This window comes from Eriocheir sinensis, chromosome 3, assembly GCF_024679095.1.
Source record: "Eriocheir sinensis breed Jianghai 21 chromosome 3, ASM2467909v1, whole genome shotgun sequence".
Lineage (NCBI taxonomy): Eukaryota > Metazoa > Arthropoda > Malacostraca > Decapoda > Varunidae > Eriocheir > Eriocheir sinensis.
Window position 1 is genome coordinate 13057507 of NC_066511.1, and position 24596 is coordinate 13082102.

The 24596-nt window shown below is 42.9% G+C and overlaps 1 protein-coding gene across 2 annotated transcripts in view; it reads right to left on the minus strand.

The window, feature by feature from the left end:
• LOC127005336 (uncharacterized) overlaps window positions 1-23436 on the minus strand; it is a 75787-nt gene extending 52351 nt beyond the window's left edge. The window contains exon 1 of one of the 2 annotated variants that reach the window (XM_050874104.1): window positions 23134-23436. In XM_050874104.1, coding sequence (XP_050730061.1) covers window positions 23134-23182 — 49 coding nt within the window. In that variant the 5' untranslated portion in view covers window positions 23183-23436. Of the gene's footprint in view, window positions 1-5243; window positions 5910-23133 lie in introns of those variants that run through there. The other variant, XM_050874117.1, reaches the window with a different exon arrangement.
• Window positions 23437-24596: the final 1160 nt, after the last annotated feature.

Here is a 24596-nt window from a genome sequence, read left to right on the forward strand (position 1 = left end):
GTTTCACACACTCTTGTTTAAAAAAACGTGTTCACTCTATTCCATCGTAGCATATATATATTATTTTCATCGTAAGCACAGAGTAAGAACGGCGGCCAAGCATTCTAACCTATTTTTCAACAGTCCTAGATCAGAAGTTTCATACGTGTTAATGCCCTGACCTGTAGAATGATCTGAGAGACACTTAGTGCTAGGTAAGATATTTTGTGTTATCGATGACAAAAAGGGTATGAGCTCTGAGTGCTTATATGGTCCATGGAAGTTTTTGTGTTTTCCTGTAACCGGTTTTCATTCCATGGGTCGTGGTGTTTCCCGTTAGCCAACAAATGCCATGCTGGCACTCTCAGCCAGGGGTGGGGAGGCCTGATATGACTTGTCATGCCGTCCGTGGTCCTGTACATTTTAAGGCCCTTCATGCATCCCGATGCCCTGCCGCCCCTGAATCTCGATGTCAAAATTAATATATAACGGAAAGTGACATTACCACAATACAGAAAGGAAGGACTGACAGGCGTCAGCGAAGCCTCACTAGTTAGCCTCGAGACACTCCAAGAATTTCGAGCGTGATCGATAAGGCAAGATAAAACGGATTGTCAGACATCAGCGGAACTTCCAAAGAGCCCTCTTGTTAGCACCAAGCCACGTCAACAATTCAAGCAATGTCTTGGGGAAAAGAAATATACATTTGTATTTTAATTGCTAAAAACTGGTATATCATTAAATTGTTTCGTACTGCTGCGCTCATTTGAAATTCGAGCAGACCATCTGACTTGCGTACTTCAGGCGTCTTGTAGAAATGGATTTAGGTTATCGTGAGAAACTTGTTATTAAGACATCCACTGCAGGAGAGTAAGTTACTAGTATCGAGAAACGGAAAAAATGTAGAAGTGAAGTATTCTTAAAGTAGTTTTTTTATAGGAAAACTATATAAGACGCAGAGAAGCTGAGCTCCAAGAAATCAAGAATTATGGTAGAGAAATTAATAACCTCATGGAGTTGCATGATTTGAGTATTCATGAGGAGACATCTTCCACAGATGACTTACTAGGCACTAAAGCGATACCAATCCACGAGAGGCCTTGAGGGACTTGCACAAGTTGCGTCTTCCCTCCCCCACCCCTTCTCTCTCTCTCTTTGTGCGGCGTATGTGCTTGTATTCGACAAGGCGCCCTCCTCTCGAAAGCTCCGTTCACACTGTGCCGACTCTGGACCACGACTACCCACGACTCTATGGTACACGAGGTCTTGGTTGTTGATGTGAAAGGGTCGGGCATGTCTTGAAAGAGGTCTTGAGACTGTTGCCGAATGCTGCGCCGACGTCGTGACGGGAGTCTGGAGTCGTGAGGGTTAACACGACATGCTGGCAACTAGTTGGCCGAATGTCCCAGACAGTCGGCAAGACACCAAGACCCCAATAAAACCTCCCCCCCCCTTCTTGGAGCGTGGGAACCAACTTGTCAAATGGAAAAGTCACAGGGTTGTCGTGGCCCAGAGTCGACACAGTGTGAACGGGGCTTAAGTCCACCCTTCTTATGTATCGTCCTGTTCCCTTCGCAGCATCTCTTCCCCCGAGGCGTCAGAACATTTGGAGGTACCCGTGGTTATAATCCGAGTATGTGGAAGATTGAGGCGATTGCGGTGAGGTGACTGTGCGATAAATCTTGGGTTATATGTATGGGAAGGCTCATAAGAGATGGTCCTGAAGAGGGAGGAAGAAGGATATTGGATGGTATGAAAAGAAGGAAAATCTGAATGTATAAACTGCGTGGTATTGCATCGAAAGGACTGTCAGAGTATCATGGGACAGATCGTGGCCATATTCTTAAACATTTCGGCGCCCAAGAAGGTACACATATTTGACAAGGCTTTCGTAGGAGTTTTGAGCATTTCCATGGGTAGTTTTATGATCATTCTGGTAGTCTGACCCTTCTTTTGTATCATGAACATAAAAAAATACTCATTCGAACCCGACTGATACCCTTTTCGACCTTTGGAAATAATTGATGTGAGGGATGGGAGCGTCTGACAATGGCGATCGGAATGAGAAGGCGGATGAGTGATGAATGATATCGGCCGGTATGAGCAAAACAACGAACAATCTGCGTATATGAATAAAAAATGGAGGTTCTGGGGGGAGTTACATATCGGAATAACCTGGAGCTAAGTGAGAAGGTGGATTAAGAAAGACGCTGAGGAAAGTTGAAATATGATAATGGTTTGAGTCAGGAAGAGGAATGATATTGGCTGGTATTAGCAAAAAAGCGAACAATCTGCGTATATGAATAAAAAATGAAGGTTCTGGGGGGAGTTACATATCGGAATAACCTGGAGCTAAGTGAGAAGGGGATTAAGAATGATGGTGGGTTTGAAGAGTGAGGAAGAGGAATGATATCGACTGGTATGAAAAAAAAGGGAGAAATCAGCGTATATGGAATAAAATGCGAGGTTTCGGAGTGTTACCATTCAACTTAGCCAGTTCCTAAGTGAGCATATGGATGAAGAATGGCGCAGAAGAAGGTTGAGGAATGATAATGGCTGGTATTTTTTTTCATAGCAAGGGAGGCAGATCAAAGGTAAAAAAAAAATAAAAAAAAAACAGGAACAAAAAGGCCCGCTATAGACGCCGTTCCAACGAAAGAAAACAACGGGAGGCCAAAAGAGAGCTCAGTTTTGGGTGGAGAGGTGTCTTGATACTCTCCTCTTGAAAAAAAGTTTAAGTCGCAGGCAGGAGGAAATACAGACGAAGGAAGGCTGATATGCAAAACTATTTATAATTTGATAGTATGATGTAGGTGTAAGGTATAAAAATCTAGGGTAGCCAAGATACGAGTAAGGTAACTGTCAGAATATCCCAAAGCTGATCGATAAGACAGATTAGAGATGAAACAGAAGAGGAAAGAAGGGGAATGATGTTGACAGGTGCAATAAACGTAAAGATAAGTCAGTGAAGTGGATAATATGACGGCATCCACCTGGCCAAGGACGTTCACACACACACACGCACACACACACACACACACACACACACACACACACACACACACACACACACACACCGGGAACATGTTCTGGACAGCACGAATCAAGGGCAAAAAGTCGTTGATAATATTACATAATGCTCTTTAAATTCAGCCAAATAAGACGTTCCTTGTGGTGCCACAGGGTATCAGGGAAATTAATTTAAGGGTATAGAATGTATTTGAGACTCCAACAAGAGGGATTTGATTAATATATGAGAGAGAGAGAGAGAGAGAGAGAGAGAGAGAGAGAAAACACCCCCAGCACGCCGGGGGTATACAAATAAGGTGCCCGATAAACAATAACTACACCAGAACAACTAACGAACCTACACCATACAACTGTACACTCCTACTGTCTTTCCTATTCCCCACCTGTACCTCACCACTAACCCACTTCCTCTTCGTACTATACCCTTGATTAAAAAAAAAGAGAGAGAGAGAGAGAGAGAGAGAGAGAGAGAGAGATCGTCCATATGAAAATGTGACTGAGGGAGAGGTGGAGGTAAGGGATGTCTGGAATGACAGGAATTCTCAGCCTAGTCATTCGTCTGCCGCTCACGTATGAAGACCCTAACCCAGAATGACAAGAAAAAAAGAAAGGCATGTAAGAGAAACACGAAATACTGTGTGGTTGTGGCGTATCCTGCTGCTACTTTATATTCAGAGGTGGAACGTGAGAAAGGCGGAAAAATAAGTAAAAGAGAAAACAATCAGTGGGTGAAATAATGAATAGGAAGAATAGTGCCGAAGTAAAGTATGTTAGGAAGCTTCAAAAGGGAAGATATATGAATTAATAAAGTACGAACAAGGTACAAAATATTATAAATCAGAGGTGAAAAAATGACAGGAGGACTAGTGACGAAGTAAAGCATGTTAGGAAGTTGCGAAAGGGAAGATACTTGAGCTAGTGAAGAGCTACCAGGTGGAGGGAAGGTACTACATGTAAATCCTCCATAAGAGCATTCGCAGCGACTTATCTCTTTATTAAGTTGATAAGTGAGGACCCGCCTCCCTCCCATCCCTCCCTTCCCTCCCTCCCCATCCATTTGCATTACCACGGTGACGATCAGGGTGAAGAGTCTTGCCTCTTAACCTCCGTTTCCACCATAATGTATATACCTGGTTATCGTCGGTCATCAGAAAGGCGCCCTAAAAGGTTTATCTACTGTCTTAATGTCGCTGTCTGTGTGCTATCGTGATCAGTATTTAACATTTATTTTTCTTCTATTTTTAGTTATTGTATTTATTTTCTATAGTACAGGTTTGATGATAATAGTCAGTCGTGTGGTGGTGGTGGTGGTAGTAGTAGTGGTAATAGTAGTGATGGTGGTAGTAGTGGTAATAGTAATAATAGAGGTAGTAGTAGTAGTAGTAGTAGTAGTAGTAGTAGTAGTTGTTGTTGTTGTTGTTGTTGTTGTTGTTGTTGTTGTTGTTTTCTGTCAATCCAACGCGTCTTCATTTCTATTCCCGGGTTCTTGTGTTGGTGGTCATTATTTTCTTCCCTTTACTGCAGTGGGTCAAGTTTTGTGAATCACAGAAAGTTGACTATCTCCCATCATTAACGCCGTGGGTATAAGCGGGGATCCTCTACGTGGACTGCAGGTTGGTACCCGTGACCTACTGCACCCTTTGAAGCAGGATTTGGGCGTGTAGAGGAGCCAGTTTTCCCTTTGTGTCGGAACCGGTGTCTTAGCAATAGAGGCTGACCATACAACATCCTGCATCCTATTGGCTGAGGATGCGAAGAATGTTTAGCGATGAATATGGAAAACTTTTCTCGATAGGAATGGTACCTAGACCCGTAATGGGGGAAGATCACCTGTAGGTCGATATGGTAATACGATGCTATGTAGTCTTGTATGGACCAGTATGGGTTTCATAGTTTCATTGTTGTTGTTATTATTATTACTATTATTATTATCACTTATCACTATTATTATTGTTATCTTTTCTATAGTTACAGTCTTCATCATCTGCTCGTAATGGCAGCTGTTCAATGTGTTTAATGTGCCATAACATTGACATTCCACATACCAAAAATCATTTTTCCTAGTTTTACGGGAATACATTGAATACCTGCGACGACTTATGTTTTTTATTATTTTTCTTCAAGCTCATCACGGCTTATATTTTCATTACTTTTATCTTCTGCATCAAAGTGTAACTCTTCGCTACAGCTTGCACTAAAAACTTTGCACTGAAAACATTGCTTCGAGTACTCACCTGACGGAGAATCCGTCTTCTGTACATTCCTTTAATAAAGTAAGTCTTTTTGCACATGGTCATCGTCACTCGCGTTCATTGGTTCACTGAAAACCAATATCAAAGCGCCATATTTCCAGCACATCCACGGTTGCTCTGTATATTACACCGTCACTTCGCCCTCTGTGTGGCGTTCATCTACACTCTTTACCGAATGAGGGCAGGCGGGAGACTGGCGAGCTCCAGGAAACGGGCCAGCTTCTTGACAGGGTCAGAGCAGGCGTTTCGGGAGTGGACCACACGCTGCCCTAGTAACGTTTAGCTAGCACTTCCTCCCATTCGTCCTTGACCATGGTAGCTGAGATATAGGTCTGCGACGGACACATTGATCCACTATCTACCCTTTCGCTAAGCCATTATGCCTCGCTATATCAAATGAACCTTTGTTACCGATGACTTGGAGGTAAAAGTAGAGCACCAAACCTATTATTAATGCTAGACTTTTACCCCTACCTCTCCATACACTGTTACGTATAACCCAGTCGACCAGTAGAAACCCATACCCTCTCCGGCTCTCTTTTCTGATTGGCTGGGTTTCGCTCCAGCTGAGAAATGTGTCGAGCTACAGGACACCAGACCGCTCTAGTTTTTATACGGGAGGGCCAGAGGGCGGCCAGCCAGGAGGGTCTGCTGCTCTCCCGCACCCCGCCCGCCCGTTAGTTCGGAGTGACGGGAGCGGGTGTGGCTTTTCAGCGCCCGAATTACACGCTGACCTATTTCACGCGTTTATAACACTGACCCGATGCTGCCTTTAGTACTTGGGATGCAAGAAAAAATTTATTACTGATATTGTTATTTTTTTTTCTTTTTTTTCGTCTTCGTCTTCGTCTTTCGTCTTATTCATATTTTCATTCTTATTTTCAATGTTATTCTTATTATAATAACTAGTATAGTCATTTACGTCACTTGAATTTTATGAACAAAAACGGTGCTGTGTATGAAAAAACCAATAAACTGTTAGACTAAATTTGGTAAGTGATTTAATGATGAAAGCGATTTCTCTCTCTCTCTCTCTCTCTCTCTCTCTCTCTCTCTCTCTCTCTCTCTCTCTCTCTCTCTCTCTGTAGCTGCCGCGGTTCCAAGGCGTTGAGTGGGCCTTTTTCTCACTTTATTCCGTAGCTCTGGGCATTAGCTCGTAAAGGCTACAGCTTATCCATACCCGTAAGGCAGTTATCACAATTAGTCTGACGCCTGCCCGGCTCAATTGTATCTCATTTACCATGCATCTAAGGCTGCCTACAAGTTTCATCCTAGTAAGAAGCGCTACCAACAGTGGCGTATCCAGAAAATTGAAAAGGGGGGGGGCCAATATATATATATATATATATATATATATATATATATATATATATATATATATATATATATATATATATAAATTTTCTGCGTCCAGTATTATTGCAAGCGCAGGGATCCCATACAGCTTGAGGATTCGGGTTAGATCGCTAGGGTAAAGTTATTATTTTTTTATACATACATGCATTGATCAATACATATACATACATTGTACATTTTAGAAGTTTGTTGGTAGCATATAAGTACAACATAAATCTGAGAGATTTAAATAATCTTAAAAGTACTAATTTTATGTTACTTGAGCGAACATTACTTTTACAATCTTTTTCATTTCTATAATTTGGACTGCAAAAATTTACCCTCGAAACAACACTACTTACTTTAGAATTACATGTTCTAATAAAAAAGTAATATACTGGCAAGGAAAAAAATTGTTATATTCATATAACATGTATAATCTTCGTTTATACAGGCTGGTGCTGTAATACATATTTTTACAAGATACATGGAAACAGGTATTTTATGAATATAAAATAAAAATTAACTAGATGAATTAAATTACTTACTGTTAACAACAATACATTGAAACTGGTTTACCTCAAATTTATGCGTCTGTTCTTACGTGCAACATCATCAAGGACTTCATGATCAAGATTTGTGTAACAATAGACAAAGTAAGGCCAGTCCATTTAAACGACTTTCACTCATTGCGTTCCTTAGGTATGTTTTAAGCAATTAAAGGGCACTAAAGGATCGCTCATTGGTAGAAGTGCTAACAGGTAGGGTTGAAAAAATTGCAATAAAGTGGAAATTTTTTAATATGTGCCCAATTTTTTGGCACATGCCAATGTCTCAACAACTTGCTTTGACCTCTCATGAGATTCACGACGCTTCCAATAACTGCCCCCGTAGATATTCATCTTCAACGAGATCTGCATCTCCATCAAGAAGTTTTCCATGAAATTCAATTGCCTCCTTCAGTTCACTAAAATCAGTATCAACTGAAAGAGAGGGAACAAGATTTCCCAACAAAAAAATCCTAACGTGTTTAGATGCAAACCTTTCCCTGATTTATGCTATAGCAGTGTCCGAAAATGGGAGAAAAATAGCTCTTCCTATGGAGGTGCTGTTGGAGGGTTAGCCTTAATTATGTTTCTAATGACCACTGATTGTTCAAGGCTTCTGGATGATATCTCCGTACCTTTCCTCAGCTTGGGCAAAAAGTTGGTTGAACTTATTTCCATCACGATAGGACTGAAATGCATCTATGCAGCTCTATGTAGCTACACTTCCAAGAGCACCCATCAGTTCTTGTTGTGACCCCTGCAGCTTTTCTGGCAAGGGTTTAGTGACAGTTAGAACTGAGGTGAGCACTTCAAAACTCATGAGAAAACCTGGGTCACTTATTGCTTTAGATTAGGCTTGGCTGCTGATTCTTCACCTAACGTGTTATGCAGTAATTATTCTTAATCATTATTTCATTATTTACCTACCTGATTAACTGAATTATCCGGGGCATCAGCCGAGTCAGTGGTGACTTTCCTACACCAGACAGAGTACGCACGTGAAGCGTTTTCTGGCGTTTTGTGACCAAGGAGGAAATATGTAAGGAATGGAAAGGCACAAATTCCAAGCCTGCGTGAATTCAAGAAATGACGCACGCTACAGTAAAAAAGTACTACATATACAGAAAATGAAGTCTATCAATCATAATTTTCAGAAATTTGGAATTTGTGGTCAGAAAATATACGGATAACATGAATAGGCTAGGTCACGTGAGCCTACGTTGTCAATGAATGTTTCTCAAAATAGATCACCTGCTCTTATTCAACTCAGCAGCTCCATTGTTCAAGTGCTGAATATACAATAGTTACTCAGCCACTCTACACTGTCCACTGTCAAGCACAAAATGGTTATTAAAGGTGGTAATATAGCGGCAAAGGTCGACCTTACAGGTCCCATACGCGTCTCGCGTCGCTGCCACTCTCCTCGTCATAATACAGAATCATATTACATACTCACCACTGTCACCAGACAAGTTCACTTGGTGCCTCTACAGTATAATTATATAGTCCTCCAATCACTTTGACAGCAGCTTACACCTAAAATCAAGTAAATATGAGAGGCAAGGAAGAGAGAAGGCACACTTACGCCCTTCGTGCTCTCTCTCTCTGCCAGAGCCATCCCAATCTCGTATTCCTCTTCTTCCTGTCTCCCCGCTCCCGCTACAAACACCCCTCCGACGCTTTCAGTTGACAGCTTGACGTCGCACTCTACACACAGTTTTATGAACCCATCATTTAACACCTTACTTTTTTCACTCAGAGCACACCTTATATCCTACCATTAACTCAAAACCAAACCAAAGGGGAAATAACTCGGTCACTCGGTGCCACTGAGCTCTCAACTCCACACACACACACACACGTAATCGTAATACTAATATACATATTCCTATTATTTTTCTGTAACATTTATTTATTCATTATTGTTTTTCCTTGCAAAAGGGGGGTCCATGGCCCCATGCCCCCCCCCCCCCCCTCGGTACGCCACTGGCTACCAAATACCAAAATACCGCTTATAGTGGATTATATTTCTTAGGTTTGAATATAATTATGCTACCTTAACACTGGTACACTTCTCTTGCCGTATATATGTTTAGGAGAATTGAGATAGGTTGATATTTTATGATTTTTTTTATTTAGCTTGGGATGATAAGGTTTTGAATAGAAGGATTTCGCAGGGTTTCAAAAGACCTTTGTCTTGCGTTTCTTACAGTAAAGGTGAAAAAAAATTAGCCTGCATCCCTTCAGACTTTGCTACATAATTATTGCCTTGATACTTTGTCCCTCTTAATATATGATGTCGTCCTATTACCAAGAGAGCAGGAGTCTTTATTTAACTTTAACAAAAAATATGAAAATCCTGTCTTCTGTCTACTGTTGCCCTTCTGCTTGTTGGCTCTGTCCGATTAACCGTGAGGGAAGGGAGTGTGGAGCCTCTTGAAAAGCACAATGATGATGCTCTCCTATTACCAAGAGGGCAGGATTATATGTTTAACTATAGTAAACACGAGAACATTCTGTCTGCTGTTGGTCTTCCGTTTGTTGGCTCTGTCTGATTAACCGTGAGGCAAAGGAGTGTGAAGCCTCTTGAAAAGCACCATGCCTCCACAGCATCTTTATAAGGAAGTGTTGGAGCAATAACTGAAAACAGTAAGAAAAGTAACGCCTTGCTATGTGGGACCAGATTACATTTTTTGTGAGCGAGTGAAACAGTTAGGTCTTTCTTTCTTGACATTTTACTTCTTTTTTCTTCTCTGATACCAAACATGGAGATATGTCCCCTTGCTGCATGCTGAATCTACACATCCTCAGACACACACACACACACACACACACACACACACACACACACACACACACAGATACAGACACACACACCAAGACGAGGAAAAGACGCAGACAGACACAGGGCCGCACGTGATGAAACTCTCTGCATCACCATTCTTATGCAAGACGTGGCACAGTTCAAACGTGACCCTTATGGAGAGTGTCCTCTATGGCAATGAACGTTATTCAGCCGTTAGAGGACCACTGCCGGCTGACTGGAGGATGAGTGCGACGGATGAGGGGCTGGTAGAGGGGGAAGGGCAAAGGAAGGGAGTGCCTGCTGTTACATAAGGCGGGGTTAAGGAAAATTTTGCTGGTTAATAACTGGGGTCGCGCGGGCCATTTCGTATGCGGCGATGGCACTGATTCGTCTGTTTTAAGAAAAGTACGTAAACAACGAACCGATTTTATCAAGGGACCTCTGTTTACTCTCTTGTAGGAGTTATACATCTTTTTTTCGCATTGCTCTAACCCAAGATATTTCACCGCCATGGAAGGATAACTCTAGCGATCAGTCAATTAATTATCCACGCTTTTTCCCTCTTTTTGTCGGGATTTCATTTTCAAGTCACTTCAGATATGTTTTCTATATTATTTTTATTTCCACTGCCTCGCTATCTCTTTCTTCTCATTCACAATTCAATGCGTATTATTTGCTGAAGACATATAGCTTCGCTCTAGTTACTTTCCATATTATTTCGTCATTTTAATAACTAAACATTAAAATTATATTATACACACACACACACACACACACACACACACACACACACACACACACACACACACACACACACACACACACACACACACATATTTCGAATTATATTGTTTTTGTCTCCTCTTATTTACAGTTCTGATAATACTACACACTTTCAGAGACACCTTCCTTACATTCGCTGCCGGTTCCTTTATTTGTTACACCTACTGTTCCCTCCCCTAAGGCCCCGACATTCTTGCCAGGCCTGTCCGCTGTATATCAATCTGCACCTACCCCCACCTGAGCCTTCCCCTACATTCTAATGCCTCTGTTGTCCCCTCGATTTTATTGTCCCATTCTTTTCCGCGGCCGTTCCCCTCACAGTGTTATCTCGCCTCTTCCCCGCTTGCTTAGTAAGCAATAGTCCATCCCCATGCACCATGAACATCCTTCTCGTTGTGTCTTAATTTCAAACCTGTTTATTCCACTTCTTAGCAGAATCCTGTACGTCGTCCTATACATATAAATACACACACACACACTCGTTTTCCTCCGTGAACACCGCTGTTTTGTGCCTCTTCTCTGCCTCGAGCTTCGTCTTCCTCTTCCGGAGGCTGCGGGGCCATTGCCCTGGCCAGAAACCAACCGCCCCGCAGAGGCTAGTCGCCCCACATGCTGGCCTTGAAAGCCATGAACAGGTCTGGCCGACCTTTCCTCCATTTTCTGTTATATAACAGCCGGGCGTAAGATCTCTTGGTGTGTCGTGGATGCTATTGCTTTCACTGCCTCTGTGCATGGCATTACTTTACTCTCTCGCCGAAAGAGACACGCTCTGTAGGGTTACATAACACGCACGTGCGCTGAAATGGAAGGTGCGCTGAACCACCGGGAAATAAGACGCCATTACTCAACACTTAACGGCATGCAAGCAGACAGTTTTGCTTTCTTAAACCTGTTTTGTGAGTGGAGCAATTTCGTAGCACTGCGTGTGTCTTCACGTGAGTCACTCAGCTTCTGTGAGGTTGACGGCGTCTTGCAACAACAACACGACTGTGGCCTCGCATCGCACCGCTTCTAGACCGCCGGGAGCCGCACTGATACACGATGATAATGTTGTGGTGACGCCTGGACAGAAGATTGTCCGCCGAATATTATAAACCTTGGATCTAAGCGACAGAAAAAAAAAATATATATATATATAGTACAAAATTAAAGTGTTGACCAGGAATACTTCAGGTATTGGAAATATGACACTATTTAACATTGTGTCCTTAACGAACTGTTACTTTTTGATAACGTTTTGGCCGGTACTGATACACGAATGTGCATATGTATGCATGTACGTATAATTGTATATATGCATATATATTTAAAATATTTATCTGTTTATTCAAGTAATCAAATATTTAGTTTAATTATGCACATATTTACACGCTGGGACACACACAAATAACTAAATAAAAGAAGGCTCTGGCTGTCAAGTATATATTCAATGATCGTTCTTCCGATTGGACTGGACAGCTACTTATTTTTGCTTTAGGACGACGAGACCTCAACTAGTGCCAGGTATCGTATCTGGTCTGACGTAACTGATTTGTCATCTGTCATCAATAGTTTCATTGCAGTGACATTACTGATGCCTCTAGACCGCTCATGTTCCGTCATATTGGTGTTCCTCTCTGTCTTCAATTACATGCTCGTTTTTGCTCTAGGCATCAAAGCCGCCGGGTCTGAGGTCAGTTCGCCCCACTTGACAAAGGTCGCAGGGAAGGTGTAGGTCATAGAGAGTTAGGGGCCTTTCCCTTCACCCTCTAGGGTGCTGATCCCGTTACAAAGGGGCCTTCCTCCCTCCCGCGCCCCGGGCTTAACGCACTTCACACTGCCCTTAACACTTTTCGTTTTCTCTTATTTATGGTTATTGAAGCGCGGTAACATTTACTTTTAAACTCATTTATTGCGCTGTGCCTTTGAAATAAGTTGGCCTTTGGATGCTTTCACATGCTGTTCATTTTTTTCTTTTTATTTTGAGTTATTATATCCTCTGCAGCATCTTTTTTCTCTCACTTTTTAATCAATATGACGTCGTTTCTATGTAGTTATGAAGTAGCGCAGTGCACCACATGAACGTAATCCATAATCATATCCAATGATTATCAATTTCAACAAAGTTCAATAAGTATAGAACAATAACATCAAAGTAGACGTTCAAAACTGTTGTTTCTGGACACCGCAATGGATTGAATCGTTACTGTGATCATCGACTGCTACTTAGAGAGGCGTGATTCTTACTTTCCTTCAGAAGTTTATGCGTAAATGTGTCCCATATCTCTTACAGCACCTCTCTCTGTTTATGTGTTTGTGGGGGGAGGGGTGAAATAGAGAGAGAGAGAGAGAGAGAGAGAGAGAGAGAGAGAGAGAGAGAGAGAGAGAGAGAGAGAGAGAGAGAGAGAGAGAGAGAGAGAGAGAGAGAGAGAGAGAGAGAGAGAGAGAGAGAGAGAGAGAGAGAGAGAGAGAGAGAGAGAGAGAATATGGGAAAGGGGAGAAGGCGGAGTAGAAACAGAAGATGTGAAATGAGGGCGTGGGAGGGTGTGGGTGCAGGTGTGGGTGTGGGTGTGGTCAAAGTGCAACACACCGAGAAGGAGGGAGAAGACGCTTTTGACCTGAAGAAAGGCGAGTCCACTACACTTTTCTCTCGGGGCGCATTCTTACCCGTGATTTCTGGCACGAGTTTTTCCTCCGCGGTCCCGCGCATGTTGCTTGGCAGTTGATAGACGCGTTTCCACAGCCGTCAACGAGTTTCTAGCACGCGTGACTAAAGGCGATATGTATATTAATTTTATTTTGGCCTTTGTTTTGTGCTGCTGTTGCCAAGTTATTATGTGGGTTTGTTAGTACTGCTCTTGTTTTGTTTTGTTTTCTTGCCGCCTTCAGTAACGCATTGACTTTTAAGATGTTTTTTCCTTCCTCCTCCTTCTCGTCCTTCTCCTTGTCCTGCTCATCCTCCTCCTTTTTTTCTCCTTTATCTTTTTTCTTCTGCCTTCGTTTTCGTTTTCTCACTATCAATATTTTTACTTCGATGTTTCTTTGGGCAGTGCTTAAAGTGAGTGTGTGTGCGTGCGTGCGTTCGTGTGTGTGTGTGTGTGTGTGTGTGTGTGTGTGTGTGTGTGTGTGTGTGTGTGTGTGAGGGGGGGGTGAGAGTGCGAATCCCAACCTTCATTTAGGTAAGACTTGAGAGGCCGTGGACATCGCCGGCTGACTGATTTGTATTCATCCTGAAGAACTAGATCCCGTTCTAACTCTACCTACTTCCCTTATGTACATCCATGCACCACAGCCACCACCATAATCCAGCCCTCCACCACCACCATACAACCTTCCATAACCTATCATCACCACCTCTAGTAGCTCCATCACCATTTCCTCTCCCAACCATCATTATAACACCACCACTACCGCTACCACCACTATCCCCAGCACTAGATGAACCGGCCATACCACTGCCATCAACACAAGTATCCCGCCAGAACCAAAGGTATTAAAGCCATCCACCAGCTCCCTCATCACCATTTCCAAACACTTTAGCACCGCCACGCCTCCTCCTCGGGGCTGGGCGTGGTCTGCTGGACCCTCAAATGCCTGTTCCTGCCCTTTAACGAGCTCGTGGGGGATCTCACGGCAACATCCTGGTCGAGGGATCATAATGCGGAGCGTATTAGAAAACTTGTCTCGCCGGACTGAGATATTCACACGGAGGAAAAGGGAAATCTCAGTTTACAGTAGGATGAAGTTTTTGTTTGATAGGACTTAATGATTACATCGTCTCGTGTTTGGAGAATTTTTTTAAAGGAGTGTGGAGGAAGACAGTGTGGATGAATGATACTGCTTCGCTTTAAGCTGGCTGTTTGGTGATTATTGTCCGCATTATGCAAGCAAGACTATTATGCGCAGCTGATTCAACAATGTATCGTCTTCACTGAGGATTACATAATCAAAAACTATAGGAAATGAGTTGTGGATGAGGATTTTAGGTTGCTAAAAAATATGAAGCGATGTTATTCGAAGCTGATTCGAACACTCGACTCCTACAATTGAAACTCATATTACGGGAGAGCAACGAGAATCAGTGTAGATGGTTTCCTTTTTTTTTTTCATTCATTATGTAGTACACAGGATTTCCTTACGGTTATACCTGATTGATATAGTCTATTGTAGTAGTAGGTTTGTTTTATGTGAAAAGTAGTTCTTAGTTCTCTACTCGATAGCGGGTGTTTAAGACAATACTCGTCACAGTGTGATACTCGTAAGGTTTCAAGTAGTCATATTTGGCAGCTCCGTAAACACACGTCAGTGGATATCATAGCGCCGGAGGAGATATGCGTGCCGTTCGTGTCTTGTCCTATTTTGTGTGTGCTGGTCAGAGTTCTCGCTCGATGATCGATAATTGTTATGCGCTGAAGCAAGTCAAAGTACTCTCCTGTAGTCTTGAATATTCGTGATGCTTAATATATTGAGGCATGCGTAGAATCATCATTTGCATACAGGCCTCGTGCGTGTAGAAGCAAGTCAAAACACTCTCTCGTGCCCCTGGAGACTCGCGAGGACTGCAGTGTTTAGTTATCAGGGAGTGATCTCAGTGTGCTGGATCGGTATACAAATTAGGAAAGTTACTGCACCCTCACCTAATGGACTGGCACGCACCCACAGGAGAGGGCTATCACTATACCAGAGGATAGCATGGTAAGGACCCTATCGATACGTTAATAAATATTTGTTGAGAGTAAAGAAAAAATATTGTCTTGTGTTATATTATATGTAAGTTACTTTTAAACATAACTTGGCCTAATATTCAGAGATCAATGGAAAAATATATATAGCGTTTTTATTAGTATATTTTTTCATATATTAGATTGTTTTTACTTTTAAATGATAATGATAAGTGCTTTGATAATCATTTCTAGTGTTTAAGACATGTACCAATTATTAATTATTAAGGCACGTATGATTACTGTACGTTTTTGTAGTGTCTTTACAGTGATTAATGATGAGTGAGTAGGTAAAACACACACACACACACACACACACACACACACACACACACACACGAGGAACGATTTGTTAGGTATCGGCCGGACTTGGACGTGTGACTCGGGTTGTCGTGCCTGGCTGGTGGCCGCTCAGCCTCGCCGCCCGTCTAATTTACCGGAGAGAGAGAAAGAAAAAAACATATTTTTTATAACCCACTTCCCGGCAGCGGAAAGCCCTCACGTCGTGGCCTTGCCGTTGGAGCTGATAGGAAAGGAAGAAAACAATTGAGAGGAACATGAGATAGACATTTGCTACCTCGATTAAATGATGCTCCTCTGACTCACACTGCCATTTTAAATTCCTACATAGTAAGATGTTCTCTTTTAGGCGCCTAACTCTTATGATTATGTCTAGAAACTTGTTTAAGCTGCACCAGATTTCAGCAAATGGAGATCAAAGTATACCGTGTGTGTGTGTGTATGTGTGTGTGTGTGTGTGTGTGTGAGAGAGAGAGAGAGAGAGAGAGAGAGAGAGAGAGAGAGAGAGAGAGAGAGAGAGAGAGTGTTTATGGGCACCGAATTAACTCTGTTGCCTCTGACAGGACACAGTTTAGTCACGCTAATCACTTGGTTCCCCGGTGAGAAATCGCATCAACCCTCAGGGATGGTGACGAGGCTGATCTGGCACGCCCCTACTCTCTCTATCCTCTCCTTATACCTCTCCATACTCCCCTACTCCCTCCCTGCACTCCTAATACCTCTTCATACTCCCCTACTTCCTCCCGTCTCTCCTTATACCCCTCCGTTCTCTCCTATTCCCTCCCTGCTCTCCTTCCCCCTCCCCACTACTCCCTTCTCTCCCTCCTTTCTCCATGCCCGGACTCACCCTTGCCCTCCTTCCTCTCATTTCCCTTCCTGCTCCTCTTCCTCCTTCCCTCACCCCCCCTATCCCTCCCGTCTATCCTTCCACCTTTCCCTACGTCCCCACTCCCTCCCTCCTCCCCTTCCTCCTCTCCCGGTGTCCCTTCCCCACCCCAGCTGCCACCTTTGATGAAGGTTGGTCTCCTACACGAGTATTTCATCTCCTTTAGAGCCAAAGTCAACACCTGACTGTTAACTCATTAGGTATTGATATTGTTTTTATTCCCCCCTTTTCTTTTATTCTTCTTTTTATTTTACTGTCGTTGTCTTTTATTTTTCCAGTCTGCTCATCGAGGGGTCTATTTTTTGGATGTACAGTATATATATATATATATATATATATATATATATATATATATATATATATATATATATATATATATATATATATATATATATATATATATATATATATATATATATATATATATATATATATATATATATATATATCGGCTTTTCATTTGCTCTTGTTGCCCTTTCATAGGTCTCAATAATGATAACGATAGTAATAATAACCCTCCGTCTCTACTGCAACGTGTTTTCGTATTCTCAGACACTTTCGACCCTCACGGCAACTACTTCCTAAGGCCATATAGGAGATTAGTCTGCTTCTCATAAGTGTTTTTCATATTCATTTTTTTTTTTTACAGCTAAGGAGACAGTTCAAGGGCGTAAAGAAAAAAAAAGAAAAGAAAAAAAGGCCCGCTACTCACTGCTCCCGAACAGAGGTCAAAGGAGTGTCCAAAAACAGAAGTCAATTTCGGGAGAAGAGGTGTCCTGATACCCTCCTCTTGAAAGAGTTCAAGTCGTAGGCAGGAGGAAATACAGATGAAGGAAGATTGTTCCAGAGTTTACCAGCGTGAGGGATGAAAGAGTGAAGATGCTGGTTGACTCTTGCATAAGGGGTTTGGACAGTATAGGGATGAGCATGAGTAGAAAGACGTGTGCAGCGGGGCCGCGGGAGGAAGGGAGGCATGCAGTTAGCAAGTTCAGAAGAGCAGTCAGCATGAAAATATCGAGAAGAAATAGAAAAGAAGGGAAAGATAGGCGAGGTGAAGGGTAGAAAGACTATCAGGATATGAGGAGGAGAGCTGATGAGACGAAGAGCTTTTGAAGGAGAGACTGTGGAGAGAGAAAGACCCCCACCTCCATGAGGTGCACACATACTCCATACGAGGGCGAACAGGCAAATGGACACACAACAAAAGAAGCAGATTAGAATGGCAGGATAGAGAACGCCCAGCCTCGAGAGCGCAGAGCTAAGGAAGCTGAGAGATGAGAGATGAAGTTTGAGAGTGAGTTGAGAAGATGAGTTAAGGAGATAGTTAGGAGGAAGGTAGTAGCTGAAGCTTAGTGTCAAGTTTGTTAAAGAGTTGGAAGGGATTTGAAGATTGTGTCGAGGGATAGAGGGTGTTTATGGGCGTTTGAGGCGTTGAAGGACACTTGCCCCCTCACCCAATAATAGTAATAATAATAAGGTGCTGGAGTCTGTGTGTTGAGCAGCCCAGTCGTTAAGTTCCTGTAGTGTGTCTTATTATTCTAAAAGAAGTTGAGTAATGCAGAGTGGAATCATCGGCGTAGGAATGGATAGGACAGTTCGTTTTGGAAAGAAGATCATCAATGAACAACAGAAAGACAGTGGGAGATAGGACAGAACCCTGTGGGACACCACTGTTAATAGGTTTAGGGGAAGAACAGTGACCGTCTACCACAGCAGAAATAGAACGGTCAGAAAGGAAAGTGGAGATAAAGGTACAGAGAGAAGGATAGAAACCGTAGGAGGGTAGTTTGGAAAGCAAAGATTTGTGCCAGACCCTATCAAAAGCTTTTGATATGTCCAGCGCGATAGCAAAGGTTTCACCGAAACGGCTAAGAGAGGATGACCAAGAGTCAGTTAGGAAGGCAAGGAGATCACCAGTAGAACGCCCTATGCGGAACCCATACTGGCGATCAGATAGAAGGTCAGAAGTGGAAAGGTGCTTTTGAATCTTCCGGTTAAGGATTGATTCAAAAGCTTTAGATAGACAAGAAAGTAAAGCTATAGGACGGTAGCTTGAGGGATTGGAACGGTCACCCTTCTTAGGCACAGGCTGTATGAAGGCATACTTCCAGCAGGAAGGAAAGGTTGATGTTGACAGGCAGAGGCGAAAGAGTTTGACCAGGCAGGGTGACAGCACATAGTGCAGAAGCCTTGTCAAACTATCCCTAGTCTCGCAAAACTTCCCATGGATATACTCACAACCTCTACGAAAGCCTTGTCAAAATGTAATGTGGGTGTGTGAGCCTCGAAATGTTTGAGAAAATGGGTCCTGCAGCTCTCATATACCACCCTTCCGTTCCTTCCGCAAACTTTCACTAGGCTCATACTCAACCCTTAGAAATATTCACAGCCTCTACGAATTCCTTGTCAAATGTGGGTATGTGAGCCTCTAACTGTTTGAATATATGGTTCCTGCAGATCTCCTCCTATCACCCTTCTGTTCCTTCTGTCACACACCTTCTCCTGCTGTGTCTAGGTCAGGAGTGGTTTGAATTTATCAGAATTTTGATCATCTCCGACATACCTGATTTTCCGGTCTTTATCTCCCTGGTATTTCCCTTTTTTTTTTAACAGTATGCTGAGGTTAATATACAAGTTTCTTCTTCGTTTACACTCTCTCTCTCTCTCTCTCTCTCTCTCTCTCTCTCTCTCTCTCTCTCTCTCTCTCTCTCTCTCTCTCTCTCTCTCTCTCTCTCTCTCTCTCTCTCTCTCTCTCTCTCTCTCTCTCTCTCTCTCTCTCTCTCTCTCTCTCTCTCTCTCTCTCTCTCTCTCTCTCTCTCTCTCTCTCTCTCAAATAAGCGTTATGATCAGCGAGTGTCAGCTCATCAAGTCTGAATGGAAGTCTTATATCTGTGGTTAACGAGACTATTGTTATGGCTAACGAAACACAACCGGCATGCAGTACTTTTAACATCTAACAAAAGCTCCTTGAGGGTGTGGACAAGCTGGGTAGTAAGTCAGTGTAGTGGTTTAGTACGTGATTACTTGTCTCGTAAATTTGAACACAAGGAGTGAGAGGTGGTACGTGGGCTACATCTCAGTGTTTGGAGGTGAGCTGGGTGGAGGCAGTGCAGTGCAGCGCTTAATTAATACCTCACAACTTGACTTGCCCGTGGTGCGAATTACCGCCTTATTTGATCTCTCATTTCAGTCCGTTTTAGAGGGGGCAGGAAGGAAGGAAAATTCTTAATATTTTTGAGTAACCGTGATGACGTTGATGTACACTAGAAGAAAACTATCTCCGTATCTCCATTACCTAAGTTTGGAAGCGATATTAACCCAACATTAGTACCCTGGGGTGTTTGAACACCCCCAAAAAACGTTTTTGATCACCGTCTTGAATTGGCAACACTTAGATCCCTCTCTTTTCTAGTACCTTCCTGAATACGTGAGATGAGAGACCACTGAAATTTTCAGTCCTGTGCCAGGTCCTTTGAAATGAAGACACATTTGTTTCCTTTAGGGTGTCTTGTTACCCCACGGTGCTAATAAACTGACGTTGTGGGAAACATGTGTGCAGTGACCACAGGAAGCTGTTTGTAAGTTGCATGCAATGCCAAGATTCTGTATCAGGTGACGGATTCGAGTGATAAGTACTGGTGATGCTGTTGCAACAAGATTATCATATGTGGTTTAGAGTTACTTTATTATGTCAGCGGGTATGGAGTAAATATATTATGCTTTTTTTTCTGCAATGTCATGTTTATTAGTTTATCAGATAAGTATACACGTCTTATTTTTGGTGACACATTTTTTTTCTGCTTTTGTATTTTGTTTTGGTGTGGTTTAGGAAGCATGAACAATATATATTTTTTTTCATAGCTAAGCACCAGTAAAACTACTTTTACTAATAAGCAAATCTGACTTATTTCTTTAGGATTTTAGTAATGAAACTCTAAATGAAAATTATTTAGGTCATCAATTTCTTGACGATAATACTGAGGAAATGGAAACGACACTATGGAGTACTGTATACCTTTATCTAAGAAATGATAGTTAGAGTACATTATTTTTTGTGTGCGTGTGTGTGTTTGACCAATTCCTTTACACAAATATTCTCCAATATCAGCCATAATGACATTAAGCTATTTGTTAGTGATTGAAGTAATGTTTGAAATCGAATATATGCATATATTAGGAATAGTATCAACGATACATTATTTCTTAGAGGAGGGGTGTTCAAACACCCTAGAGTACTAACGATGTTCCAAAACATTATCTTTGAGTGACTGTGTCGGCGTTACTATACATGTGTCTTGTAGGTGAAAAGGGCGGTGAAGAAGAAAGGTGATTGCATGCAGTGACTGAGTATTCCACAGTGAGAGGTATTCTTAATTACTAGTTTAGACACCCCCTTCTTCCCCACACACAAGCACGCACGAATTCGGCAACATTCTCCTATTTCTTATCCGATTTTCTCATTAGCTTGTATTTTCTTCTTGATTTTTTTTCTGTTGCAACGAAAATTTAGTGCTCCTCTGGGTTTCTCCTTGCTCTGATTTCATGGAGTCTCGTTTCTGCTTCACCAGCCGCAGTACCTTCATAACTATTGCCTGTACGGTGAGAATGAACAACTTTCTTTCTCAGGGTCTTGACGTGTCCGTGTGAAGCAAGCAGGATATGCCAGACTCTTAATTTGATAAACAACGCTTAGTGGAGCAAAAAAAGGCTTTATTTAGATTGAGTTGACTGGTCTGTGATTAATCCGGCGGCTGAGATGCGCTTACTTGTCGGCAGCTACTAGGAGAGGGTAGTAGAGAAAGGTGCCATCATCCAAGCTATTCTGGCGCCTGGATTGCAAGAAATGAACCTTCCTTTACAGTATGTTTGCAGTTATAAAAAAATTGTGTTTCCGATCTACATGTCCATCTTGAGAACGCAATGAAGACCCATTACGAGAAGATTCGATGCACTGACGTGGAAACCCGAAGTATTGGATGAAAGTTGTGGTGAAGGAGAATACGAAAGGCGAGCGTGGTCATAGTGTGAAAGGGGAATAGGATCACGATCATTGGATTGGAGAATTGATGTATTGAGATGTTTGGTGCGGCGCCGGGAAGGGGAGAACCACTGAATGTTAAAATTTGTGACTATCCTTCGTACACGGATTGTGAAAGAAAAATAGTATTGTTAAGATTACTGGAAGTTATCTCTGGGATATTTGACGAGTCTCATATCATTATTCCTTCAATCATAAGCGGAACAAGCGTAAAGTAATTAACATCACAGAGCATTTAAAGCATCAGTGAACTCTGTCAATGAAATGAAAGACACATTCCTGCTTTATACGACGGTTTGCAATGTTCATTTTATCTCTAATCATGTAGAACACACCATCCCGCTACAACCGGTTCACTACCTCTGCCGGTCATGGTGTCAGCTCAGGCATCACGTGTAACTGTTGCGTGAGTGCAATATTTAGTGAAGCATAACACTAAACCTGTTCCTCGGAGGCCTACCGGCATGGAACCCGGCCGGCAGGATGCGAACGGGTGATATGGGGTAATCCTCCGTTTTTTAGTCTTTTTTTGTGGTGAGCCTTACCTTCACTCTCTGTCGTGGCCGTCCTGCCTTGCCCGGATCACCGCTGCTCGCTACGACACGTCACCCATGGAGTAGCCGCAGGGGTTAGAGTTCGAGTTATTTTCTTCTTGGGATGACTTTTCTATTGACCGTTTATGCCTTCAGATGGTGTGTCTTTCTTGTATACTTGTCACAGAAACATGCATGTATTAGTTACGACACTTTCTTCTAACGTTGGGGCTTTAATTCCACTTCTCATCTGCCGGCTCTAAATATCAATGTGTACTTTATCTTGTTTGGCACGTAAATACTTGCTAGTCGGCTGGTTATTTAGTCAAGTCTTTCGTTTCATATCCTAAGACTCGTATTTCTTCTGACCGTGTTTAACAACAACTGTATCGATCAGTGAACACAACTATACATGTCAATAATAACCGTGATTCACTTCAGTACTGTTCTTGGATAGAAACACGGCATCGGCGGCACTCGCCTGTGTCCTCGTCACCCGCGATCTGAGGCCGAGTGTCGGGGGTCGTCGGCGTGGCAGCGCATGATGGACTTGGTATGGTATGAGGGCGACACACGGCCCGGCAGGGAGGGCGGAAGAGGTATGAGCCGGCGAGTGGACAGGTTCTCCTCTCCGCCCTGCACTTCCGGACCCCTTACGTTTATCTCTTGGGGCTATTTTTTATCTCTTCTCTCCTCGTGATATAGTTAGGCTGATTGATGTACAGGAAGCGTATCATTGCAATCACGAATGTTTTTTTTTTCCCTCGTAAAATCGCGAGGAGAATCAGAGTTCCTTTCATTGGATCGTCTGCCTGCCATCAGCCATCACGAAGTTTCAGAGGTCGAAATCCTCTCTCATTATTTTTATTTATATATAAAGACTGAAATGAGTACACTTGGGAAAGGAGGAAAAAAGCTATTAAAATAAATACAAATCCCTTACCGCGCTTTCCGGCTCCGTCGCTTCCTGCTGATGTATGTCCTTGAGGCATAGTACCGTGGATGCCCCCCTTTACGCTGACCAGGCCACTGATGGGTGCTCTCGGCCTTCCTTATCCCTTATCCTGTGCTCCTCACCCTTGTCCGGCACTCTGTCCTGGCCCCCGCTCGTCGCCTCGCCGTCCCCGCAGCTACGACAGGTGGCTGTGACTGTCCTGTGAAGACCTTTGCGATATTTCACAGTTGGGTTCTTGGGTTTTGCGGGAAGAACGTCGCATTTCTACCGGACCAAGGGATAACGTCAGGACTAGTGCAGTAGCTGGAAGAGAACCTAAACTTATTTCAAGGGATGATGGTACCTCGAAATTCATCCTAGACGACATCCACGAATCATTGGCCAAGTTGCTTTATTGCTCCGCCCTCTGGTCTGACGTCATTGCTAGAGAGATATGACAGCCAATGGGAAGCTGGGTCACCAATTCACTCATTGCTCATTCAAAAGGCACATGACTCGAGGATGTGCCTGGAGGATTCTTAGAGCGCCGGCGTCTGGCGTTGCGCTGTTGAAAGGCTTGCTTGTTTCCGACTTAAACTGACCCATTAAAGTTTAGTGGGTGATAATGATCGTGAAATTTGTGCTCTGGTTTGCGTGACTCAGACAGACAGCATGCACTGACCTTTTTGATCACCAAGGGTTCTGATTTTATCCCTTGCTCTTCTCAGGCAGTTCATACACTTCTGGTTTGTCGGGTTCACGTGGCATACAAATACAGATACGAAGGAATGGTGTTCAGGGATGCCTCAACATCTGCTTCACGCAATAACGAGACAGAGCCTATATTCAGGACATCATTTAGGCCTTAGCTAAAGACCTTGACTCGATACAGTGAAGGTACCAAGCTCAAATGACGACCATGCCTGCGCATCATCAACTCCCACGTTGTATTGCTCCCCAAGCCAGCATAACGATGACAGGGAGGAGTAAGAGTAGAAGGTCTTGTTCTTTATATTACCCCCAAACCAGGAAAACGATAAGACAAGAAATAAGAGTATATATATATAGAAGGTCGTGAAGTTTATAGTGCTTCCCAAGCCAGCATGATGATAAGACAGGGAGAAGTAAGAATAAAAGGCCGTGTACGTTATATTGTCCCCCAAGCCACCATGATGATAAGACAGGGAGAAGTAAGAATAAAAGGCCGTGTACGTTATATTGTCCCCCAAGCCACCATGATGATAAGACAGGGAGAAGTAAGAATAAAAGGCCGTGTACGTTATATTGTCGCCCGAGCCACCATGATGATAAGACAGGGAGAAGTAAGAATAAAAGGCCGTGTACGTTATATTGTCCCCCATTATGATAAGACAGGGATAAAAAATACTAGGAGATCGTTATATTCCCCAAGCCAGCAAAACTATAAAACCCTGGGAGTAAGAGTAGGAGGGCGTGTACGTTATATTCATCCC